Here is an 11,574-nt window from a genome sequence, read left to right on the forward strand (position 1 = left end):
CTTTCTTTCTTTCTTTCTTTCTTTCTTTCTTTCTTTCTTTCTTTCTTTCTTTCTTTCTTTCTCTTTCCTTTTTTGTACTGGGACTTGAACTCTGGACCTTGTGCTTGCCAGGCAGGCTTTGTGCCACTGAGCTATATCCCCAGCCTCTTTTCTTTTGAAGACAGAAAACTTTCTAGTTTTTCTTTATGCTTTATTTCTCATTGTTTCTTTTTCTTCTTTTGCCCTGATTTTCCTTACATTCATTCCATTTTCTTTTTAATTTTTCCTTTATCACTTTAAATCAAATTCATTGAAGTTTATTTCTCCGCCTGCACACATGTAAATGACATTTGTGCCTTAACTTTATTATGAAGGAACTTGAAATCCACATAGGCATGTTACAAAAATTGTGTGTATTAAAGTACATTTAAAAAGTAAAAAGGAGCTAGGTATGATGGCACGTGCCTACAAGCCCAGCACTCAGGAGGCTGAGGCAGGAGAATCGGCACAAGTTCAAGGCCAACCCAGGCTACACAGTGAATTCAAGGCCAGCTGGAACTACATCGTGAAATCCTGTCTCAAAAAAAAATTACTAAATGTAAAAATTGCTCAACTAGAGTAGCAAAATTTTTTTTTTTTTTTTTTTGGTTTTTCTCTGGTACCGGGAACCGAACTCACGACCTTGCGCTTGCCAGGCAAACGCTTTTGCCGCTGAGCTAAATCCCCGGCCCCTAGAGTAGCAAAATTAAAGTGACTGACAGTTGCACTGTGGTTACATAAAATGTCCACATTGGAAAATCTAACTGAAGAATATATGACAATTTACTCAGCTATTTTTGGGCCTGTTTCAAAATTTGATTTTAAAACTGAAAAGTTAAATTTTCATATTTAAAAATTAAAAGCAAAAATTATAAAATTAAGAAAGCCATTGAGAAGAAGCTAAGTGTGGTGCACACCTATAATCCCAGCACTCAGGAGGCTGAAGCAGGAGGATCACCAACCGCCAAGTTTGAGGCTCGCCTGGGGTACATAGTGAAATCAAGGTCATCATGAACTACATAGGGAGATCTTGTCTCAAAAAACAAAAACCAAAACTAAGTTACTAAGAAGTGACAGAAATATACGGGCAATAAAATGAATAAAGAACTTTGTTTTAGAAAGTCATTTTCTTTTAATAATATCTAATTTTCAGGAAGGAAAATATGTGCAGTGAGTTATAAGTGAAATAGAATTTCAGTGTGTTGCATTTTTTTTTAAATCAGATTTTATTGGTACATTTTAGATACACATAATAATCACATTTATCATAGGGAATTTGCACCGGTACATGGCATAAAACTTGATTTTTTTTCTCCCATCCCCCTCCCCTCCCTTCACCCCTTCCCTTCACTCCTCAATTACAAAAGCTTTGTTTCTATTTTTTCCTTTTTTCTCACTTTTTTTTTTTTTAAATTAAGAAAACAACTTAACACTTACATCAATGCGGAAGTCTTCTAACTTCTTAAAACTACAGAGGTATTCCTGAAGCTTTGGGTCAACAGAATGTGTCTTAGATTGAGAATATTTCAGATAGGCCCAAAATTTTTCTAGTCCGTACAGCTGACCTAATATCACAGAAGAATATACACTATAAATTATATGGAATTTAAAATGAGATTCATATCAAACATGATTCAACCAGCAATAACCCACTTATCTTTCAATATATGCTTTTCTTTTTTTTTTAGCGACAGCATCTCACCATGTAATTCAGGCTTTCCTCCTGCCTCAGCCTCCCAAGTGCTGGGATTACAGGCGTGTACCACCACACCCAGCTCTAAATTTTTAAATATGCCTTCTCTTGATTTTGAGACTAATATGTGCAATGAATTAACATAAATAGCAGCTAACACTTCCTTGTTTATGACAGGTATTACTTAAGTGCTTTATTATGTGGGAAACCAATCTGAACCATGTATAACCTTGAAAGCTGGGTGCTTTTGTATATACAACAAATGAGAAATCTGAAGCTGGCAAGACTGAGTAACTCACCAAGGTCACAGAGCCCCTAAGCACTGGATATGGGACCCAGACCCCACTGTGGTTGTCTGCCTTTTCAAGCACATCTAGTACGGTCACACAGGCTTTCATGTGAGGAGCAGTGGTGAGTAGCCGTGTTTGTTAAGAGGATAATGACAGCATATACCTCCACAAGGGAAGTACTCAGGGGCGGTATTTTCCCACACTTCGCAAGAAAGGCCTTTTTTCTATATGGTATCCCATCGTTCACCAAGCATAAATGCCTTAAGGGATGCACTCTAAAGACAAATGCTATGAACTCCTTCCCTAGTTATCAATAAAGTCAAGTTTACAAATTCCAAACAGAATAAGATTTTTTGTTTTTACCAGATTCGTAATCTTTTTTGGTTTCTTCTTGGAAATCCTTAAAAATTTCTTGTCTGAATTTTTTTTCCAGTCCATAACTGTAAAACCTGAACAGACATTCTAACCCATACCTATACACAGAAAAGAAAGAGATTATAATAAATTTTTTGCTATATTATGCAAACACATCATAGCAGCAATAAGCAAATATGACATGAATACTCCTAAACAATAATAAGAAACAAGAAATAAATTTGTAGCACACAGGTTTTTAACTGAAGTACTAATTAATAACACAAGATGGTTTTGCCACCATTTTCTGTCTCTCTTTTGTTTTAATCAGCCATAGTACATAATGAAGCTATACCAGGAATTTGCAGATTAGAGGCAGCCCTTGCTGGTTAAGAGTCTGGCTTGTTTAGATAGTCACTGTATCTCTCCCAAGAATTTCTGAAGAAATGATCAAAAGATATAGGGACATTGGAAATGTTTTAATTTTTCTAAAGCCAAAATTTATAATGGTGCATTGTCCATCATAGTAAATACTCTTGAATATAATCATTCTAGAGAAAGAAGACCATACTTTTATGCCTTGAACACTGGATGTAATTAACCCATTCAGCTATAATCTCCAGACATAATTTAATGGCTCCTCAGAGAGAACCTCTGCCTAGTTAAAAAGTATATTTAATTGTGGATATTCTGGTAAGAGCTACAGTCACTACATATATCTGAAAACAAATTTTCTTGCTTCTTCTATAGCTATGTAGAGAACCTGAGACAAGTTCTAGACAGTCGATCAATGTTATATGGGCTCAATTTTAACTAATGGTAATAAGTAGAACCCAGGAGTGGACAAGGCCATTAAGGCAGAAGTAAAGAATCATGTCTTGCTGACCCAACTAACATGCCACAGTTAAAAAATTTCTCAGAATCCTTAAGTCCTGAGTGCCTCAGTGGAATAGGTTACAAATTCTTTATTGCCGGCTGGCTATTGTACACAGGAAGTGGGTACGTGTGTGTATTTGGTGGGGTTTGTTCTCTTTTTTTGAGAAAGGATCTTGTTATGTAGTGTATGCTGGTCTTGAACTCGCTTATGTAGCCTAAGCTGGCCTCAAATTCACAGTGATCCTCCTGCCCCAGCTTCCCAAGTGCTGGGATTACAGATGTGTGCCACCACGCCCAGCATTGTGTGTGTTTTATAAATAGTTTATTATTGATGGAGAGTAACTATCTGTATAAAAGAATTAACATGTTTTTTGACAAGCCACTAAGAGAAATGCAGCACTGCTATCTATATACCTATGTACTAGCCAGGCATGGTGGCAAACGCCTGTAATCCCAGAAGGGGATTACAGGAGGATCATTGCAAGTTTAAGACCAGGATGCAGGAGGATCATTGCAAGTTTAAGACCAGCCTGGGCTACAAAATGAGTTCAAGGCCAGCCTGAACTGCATAGTGAGACCTTGTCTCAAAAAGACAAAGAAGTAAAATAAGTAATGGTACTGGCAAAAAAAAAAAAACAGACCTGAGTATCAGTGGAACAGATTAGATGATATAGACACAGCTACAAACACATTCAGCCACTTTATCTTTGACAAAGGGGCCAAACATATTCACTGGAAGAAACATAGGCTCTTTAATAAATGGTGCTAGAAAACCTGGCTATCTACATGCTAAAGACTAAAGCTAGATCCATGTCTATCACCATGCACTAAAGTCAAAATGGATGAAGGATTTAAATGTTAAAACAGAAACACTGTATCTACTGGAAGAGAAAGTAGGTAGAAATCTTGAAGACATAGGAGTAGGCACAAAGTTCATGAACAAAACCCAAACTGTATAGGAAACACTCCAGGGGGTGGGGATTTAGCTCAGGGGCACAGCGCCTGCCTGGCAAGTGCGAGGTCGTGAGTTCAATTCCTGGTACTGGAAATAAATAAATAAATAAATAAATAAATAAATAAAAAGGAAATACTCCAAAGAATCAACAACTGGGATCTCATCTTATTAAAATGTTTTTGCACATCAAAAGAAATCACCAACAGAGTGAAAAGATAACCCACAGAATAGGAAAAACTTCTGGCCAACAGTACCTCAGATAAAGGACTTATATCTAGAAAACATAAAGAATTGGAAAAATCAGACCCCCTAAATCCAAAGACCCAATCCAAAAATGGTCATCTGCGATGAATACACACTTCTTAGATGAAGAAATACAAATGGTAAATAAATACATGAGAAAATGTTCAACATCATTAGTTATTCAAGAGATGCAAATTGAAACAACACTGAGATTCCATCTCACCCCAGAAAGAATGGCTATCATCAAGAAATCAAGCAATAACAAATGCTAGTGGGGCTGTGGGGAAAAAGGAACCCTTCTACACTGTAGATTAGTACAATCACTGTGGAAATCAGTGTGGAGATTCCTTTAAAAAACTAGGATTAGGGGTCCCATTCAACCAAGCTATTCCCCTTCTGGGTATTTTTCCAGAAGAATTGAAAACATCATATCACAGTGATATATGTGCACCCATGTTTATAGCAGCACAATTTGTAATAGCTAAATTTTGGAAACAAGTCAAATGCCCATCCACCAAGGAATGGATAAAGAAGATGTGGTATTTTTATACAATGCAGTACTACTCAGCTATAAAAAAGGATAAACTTGAGGCATTTATAGGTAAATGGATGCAACTTGAGACCATACTTATCAGTGAAATAAATCTGACTCACATGTGTTAACATCGTATTATCTACCTAGTGTAAAAAACTGAAAGCATAAATAAGGTCTAAAATATACAATAGATATTGTGAAAGAGATAGAAAATGTTGAAAGGGAAAGAACAACTGGGATGGGGCAGAGAGGAAGAGAAAAAAATATATATATAGATACACAAGATAGATAAGATAATTATACTATTAATTTCTATTAGTGCATTGAAAAGAATGGTTTGTGCTTATATTGTATGATCACTTCTGCATGCCTAGATCTTGAAATCTGAGCAACTACTTTGAAGATAATATGCAATATAATAATCACTGTTAATTTCCTATTATCTTATTTTGAAATTCCATATCATTGTTTTATTGTTTTTTTCCTCTTAGAAAATATATATGCCTATGTACTAACCCTTTGCTTTGGCAGCCTGAAGTACTGCTATTGACTGAGCTTTTATTACTGAAGGCTATGAGAACTAAGGACTCAGGGAATGCCAACTCAGACTTATGAACCTGCCCTGATGACATCATACTGATATCAGTCGTTTCCGACATCACTTACATATTAGAGTTACCTGGACAGCAATTTTTTTTTTTTTTTTTTTTTTTTTTGGTTTTTCTCTGGTTCCGGGAACCGAACTCACGACCTTGTGCTTGCCAGGCAGGCGCTTTTGCCGCTGAGCTAAATCCCCAGCCCCCTGGACAGCATTTTGATATTTTTGTTTGTTTGTTTGTTTTTGTCTTTTCTTCTGGTACCAGGAATCGAACTCACGTCCTTGCGCTTGCCAGGCAGGCACTTTGCCGCTGAGCTAAATCCCCAGCCCCTCTGGACAGCATTTTGAAAAGCTCATCCCCAGGCGCTGATCCAAACCAATGAAATAAACTCTTTGGGGAGAAAGCCTAGATCTGCCTCCTTTTCCTTCTCTTTTGTCTCTTTCTTCTCTCTATCTATCTGTCTCTCTCTCAATTTTCTTTTTATCAAGTTAAATGTCTTTGAAGAATCAAAAACTTCTTAGATTACTGGTAAAAGCCAATCAATATTCAATACAATTTTGCATTGAATAAACAATATTTGGAATTTTGCTTTTATCTCTTCATATATTATTTCAAAGACCAAGAGCATGGTATCACTAACACAACCCAAACATGCGTCCTGCTAGAGTGAAGAGCAGAGGCAAATGACTGGTCCCCTCAGTGTTCATTTTTCACTACCTGTAAGAAGTGGAGGGCGGGGATAGAGCTCAGCAGCACAGCGCCTGCCTAGCAAATGAAAGGTCCTGAGTTCGATTTTTGGTACAAAAAAAAAAAAGAAGTGGAAAACACTCAGGATTAGAACTATATTTGAATCCTAGACTTATAATCATACCCCTGAATATGGGGACAATAATGTTCTATTTTCAAGAACAGATATTTGTAAAACTCCTAGACCAGAACTGGTATATTAAATGTAATAACTACTAGGTCTCTATTTTCAGAGTTCATCTTATTGTTGTTTTCAGTTGGTGGATAGATTTAGTGCTGATTTCTTTCCTAATATTAATCATTTTGAGCACTACTATATGTCAGTTCAGGTGTTAGGTCTGCTACGTGCTTTGTTCCACCCTCACAATGACACTGTGAAGGTATCTCACAATTTCTCCTGCTTTATAAAGAACAGTGGGAGTATAACCTATCCAAGTCATGGTAAATTAATGGACTGAGATTCAAACAAAGGTCTGACTTCAAAGCCTTGAGGTACTTAACTATACCTCTCCAGAAGAAGCACCTAATATAGTCTACTGGGGAATATTATAGAAACAGACATAAAAGTAAGAAATGGTGTTAAAAAAGCTATTAGAAATCTACAAAGAACTATGTGGACACATCAGTGAAAAGGAGGAATTTCCAACCTATACTTAGGTGGAAACAGCTAAGAGAAGTTATTAGAAAGTCCTAAGGAACAAAAAGAAATTGCAAAACAGGTAAACAAAGTATACTGATATCAAAACAATAGTTTTCAAACTTTTCTACCTATCTAATAATATGAAAAAATATCTTACCTTGTAACTAAGTCAATATATGCACCTATAAAAATGCGCATGTGTATAACATGTTGTACAAAACAATCCTCAAATTTGTAAGTATGTATAAATTGTGCAGCTAAATTCAGTGTAGTCTGATACTTTCTACTCTATCTTCCACAGCAAGACAGAATCCTTACGTTGATTTCACAACTCACTAATGGGCAACAAACCACAGCCTGAACAACAACACTGAGATCAAGAATGGTAAATTCTGATTTTTGTGCCAACTCAAGTCAATTAGAAGAAGCCACAAAAGCCATAGTCAGAGTGTAACTCTGAAAAGTTCAATAAAAACGACCATAGAACAGCGATGGGGTTGATGAAAGATGTCAGTACTGGGCCAAGGAGAAGGAAATGGAAGTACCACTGTCATGCATCTGCTGTTCTTGATCTATACAGATGTCAGATGAAAATTAAATGTTTTGTTTTTACAGGGTACAAATACAATTCTTATCAGAGTTTTGACATCTTGGAAGCTGTCCTTTCTTAGATCACTTGCTCTGGGTCATGCATGTGTAAGAAACAAGGTCTTTTCTAACACAAACATGAACAGAAGTGTCTCCATCCTGACTCAAAGCCGCTCCCCTCCTCTCAATGGGCACACCGAATTACGGAAAATGTTTGTCCAGGTTAGTGTCAGGGATAAAAAGAGCCTGCTACAGCGGCCTCGCTGCGTGCCTGCTGCCTCACGCTAGTGTGTGCCCATGCCCTTCTCCAGAAGTAAAAACCTTGTCAAGATTTCTTGGTGTCTAAGTGCTTTATTATCTGCACCAACAAAGTGAGTCTGGGGCAAATTCCCAACACATATGTTGTAAAATACTCTATGGGAGGCTTTTGTGGCCAGAGACTAAGAAATAGCCTGAAAAGCACCTTCTGGCCCAATTTAACTCTTGTCAATCTAAGCCCCATCAACACCTTGCCTGCAACCTCGTAAGAGACCACAGGACAGAACTACCTAGAGTCTTTGCCCTAAAACATGTTTCTAGTTTTAGTTTTTTGAGTTTTGGGGTAATTTGTTATGCAATAATAGCTAATGAACATAGCCCTCAGTCAAGATATGGTGTGGAACTTTCACAGTACAAAAGTAGGTTATTTTAGCACTTGTTTCTTAAATTATTTTTAAAAATTGTTCCCAAATGTAAAAATATGATATTTGACCTGTAATTTTCTTTTGCATCTTCCCAAGCAAGTTGTTTAAATTCCTCATACATTTTTTTATTGAAGTGATCTCTGAGGAAAAAGGACCAGAAACGAAAGAGAGTATTCATTTCTTGTGACTGTCCAATTCCTAAGCGTTTTCTCTCTGGAAAAGTTAAAAATATTTTAAAGTTAAGTGCAGTAGTAAAAGTCAAGATAGCAGTCATTTTATATAGCTTAAAATGAAAACTGAGACATCTTAATCCTCCAAATGTATTTGGATTTCTTCTAGAGGACAGATATTAATCCATCTGATGACACTCTGCTCACATTACAAACATTTGTCAATAACAAGAATATATTGTACTAAATGTGTTTAAGGTATAAAATATGAATAAAAATGTATAAATAAGGTAATTACTACTATAACGAAATAAAAGAATATCCTTTTTTTTTTTTGAGACATGGTCTCACTTTGTAGTGCAGGCTGGCCTTGAACTCACTATGTAGCCCAGGCTGGCCTGGAACTCATGGTCATCCTCTTGCCTCAGCCTCCCAAATGCTGGGATTACATGCATGCACCACCACACCTGGCTAATAAAAGAATATCTTAACTGGATATTAAAAGACAGAATTTGAATTTTTAGAATTATATTTTTATTTTAAATACAGGTAGGAAAAGACAAGTATCTTACCACTTAGACATCTTTGACGGTACTTGTGATACACTTGTTGGGTAAAGCCATTTTCCTTCAAAAGCTCGTGAGAAGGGTGCTGGAACTTGGGGAGCGGATGGGGAGCACACCCACAGCTTCCCACGAGTGGTGCAGCTTCTGAAGGCGAAGGATTTGAACTGCTGTTGGAAGAGGGGGAGGGGAAAGCCTTCAAACTGAAGTATCAAGAAGCAAGTGTAGAATCCAAGTTTTTTATTATTGAGTGTCTGAGCAGTGGGAAAAAAGTATTTCCTAATCAACTAATAGCACACAGATGGACAATGGGAAGTGCTGAGGACGTTCAACACACAAATGCGCTCGGAAGTTGATAAAGAATAATGCCACTTTGAAATGTCCTTTCCTTTCCATCTGTACTCCATTATTCACAGCTAGGCCTTCCTCTCTCTCGCTGGAAGCTACTGCTGTCCTGTTTCCCCCAAGATCCCGCTTCTGTCCTGCCCCCAAATGATCTTGCTAAGACACTGATTTAAGTCACAAGTTTTCAAAGTGTGGTCTGTAGACCCTTAGTGCATTCCCAAGAACCTTCTGAAACGTTAAATCTATTTTCATCGTAGCACAAGACACTATTTGTGTTTTCTGAGGGGTTGAAATTTGTCCTGATGGTGGAGAAGCAATGATATGTAAAACTGCTGATGTGAACTGAGGCAGTAGCACCCATTTTTGGTTAATAGTGACTGTATTCTTTTTTTGCTGCCCTATTTCCATGAAAAAAAAAATGCTAGCTCCAACATAAGCCAGCACAACTTTATTGTGCTTCACAAAAAAAGATGTTCTTTTTTTTGTTTTTGAGACAGGGTTTTCCTATGTACTTGAGGCTGACGTTGAATTCACTTTGTAGCCCAGGCTGGCCTCAGACTCACAGCAATCCTCCTGCCTCAGCTTCCTGAGTGCTGGGATTACAGGAATAAGACACCACGCCTAGCTAAGAAGGTATTCTTTATACAACAGAAAAATAAACTTTATGACATCTTAAGCCTTGAGTACATATCTTTGTGTGTGTGTGTGTGTGTGTGTGTGTGTGTGTGTGTGTTATCAGTGGAATGGAATCTTCAGTTTTGCAAGATAAAAATGTTCTGGATATCTATTTAACAAGTATGTACATACACTGAGCTGTGCATTTAGAGATAGTAAAGATGGTAGATTTTAGGTTGTGTGTTTTTTTACCACAATTTCCAGGGTGAGACAGAAACACAAAACACTTTGTAACATATTAAAGTACAATGGAGAGTCAGGTGTGGTGGTGCATGCCTATAATCCCAGCCCTGGGGAGGCTGAGGCAGGAGTATTGCTGCAAGTTCAAGGTCAGCCTAGGCTACATAGCGGTTCAAGGCCAGTGTGAACTACATAGGGAGACCCTGTCTCAAATGAAAAAAAAAAGTACAATGAAAGACCAGCCAACAAACTATAGTTATTTAGACTTCATCATTTATCATATGTTTCTTTGAAAATGAAGAAAATGAGTCCTTAACATCAATAAAAACAACTAAATACTTGTTCCCAATGATAAATTTTCAGTTTTCAAGCAAAAATAAGATTTTAGAAACTGCATTACTATGAGCCAGATATAAAAACTTTCCCCACTAATACTGAAAAGCCTTCTAATGAAAGCAGTGGTGAATTTTTGAGGCATTTGTGTGCCTGTAGACAGGTAGGTATGCACGCACGTGTGTGTGTGTGTGTGTGTGTGTGTGTGTCTGTGTGTGTCTGTGTGTCTGTGTGTGGAAATATACCTAATATCTTCACAATATAATGTAACCATCACTATCGCTACTCAAACTTCATCGTTCTCCCAAAAGCTGTACCTTTAAACAACACCTACTCCTCTCCTCCTCCCGACCCCCTAGCAACCTGTGTCCCACCTTCTGTCTCTATGGATTTCACTGCTCTGGGTACTTCACGTAAGTGGGTCACACAGTATTTATCCTTCTATATCTGTATTACTTCACTGAGCACAACGTTTTCAAACTTTGTGTAGAAGCATTTATCAAACTGCACTCCTTTCTATAGCTAATGTTTATATCCCATTGTCTGTGTACACCAAGTTGTGTTTATCCAATCCTTTGTTGAGGGACAGTCGGGCTGTTCCTACCTTTTGGCTATGAATAATTCCACGAACAGGGGCATACAAATACCTATTTGCGTCCCTGTTTTCAATATTTTTGGATGCACAGCTAGGAATAGAATAGCTAGGTCATATAGTAATTCTGTGTTTTAACAATGTGAGAAAATGTCACTTTTTTTACAGTGGCTGGTGCATTTTGTATTCCCACCAGCAATACAAAAGGATTCCAATTTCTCCACATCCTCACAAATATTTTTTTCAAATTTTTAAAAAATTACACACATCATCTGGGCGTGGTGATGCACGCCAGTAATCCCAGCACTCAGGAGGCTGAGGCAGGAAGATTGCTGCAAGTTCCTGGCCAGCCTGGGCTACTAAGTGAGTTCAAAGCCAGCCTGAACTACATAGTGAAACCCTTTCTCAAAAGACCAAAGAAAATATACATTTTTCTCAGCTGCACATGGGTCATTCTCTAAAATAGACCACATCTTAGCCCATAGAACACACCTT

The 11,574-nt window shown here is 37.5% G+C and overlaps 1 protein-coding gene across 1 annotated transcript in view; it reads right to left on the reverse strand.

Annotated features, from left to right (window-relative positions):
- Positions 1–11,574, reverse strand: part of Larp1b (La ribonucleoprotein domain family, member 1B) — a 108,611-nt gene that overhangs the window by 1,598 nt on the left and 95,439 nt on the right. The window contains 4 exon segments of the mRNA XM_013515251.1: positions 1,456–1,583; positions 2,365–2,474; positions 8,290–8,434; positions 8,964–9,124. Coding sequence (XP_013370705.1) covers positions 1,456–1,583; positions 2,365–2,474; positions 8,290–8,434; positions 8,964–9,124 — 544 coding nt within the window.

The sequence above is a fragment of the Chinchilla lanigera genome, unplaced genomic scaffold (genome assembly GCF_000276665.1).
Source record: "Chinchilla lanigera isolate Chin_1 unplaced genomic scaffold, ChiLan1.0 scaffold00027, whole genome shotgun sequence".
In the NCBI taxonomy this organism is placed as follows: Eukaryota; Metazoa; Chordata; class Mammalia; order Rodentia; family Chinchillidae; genus Chinchilla; species Chinchilla lanigera.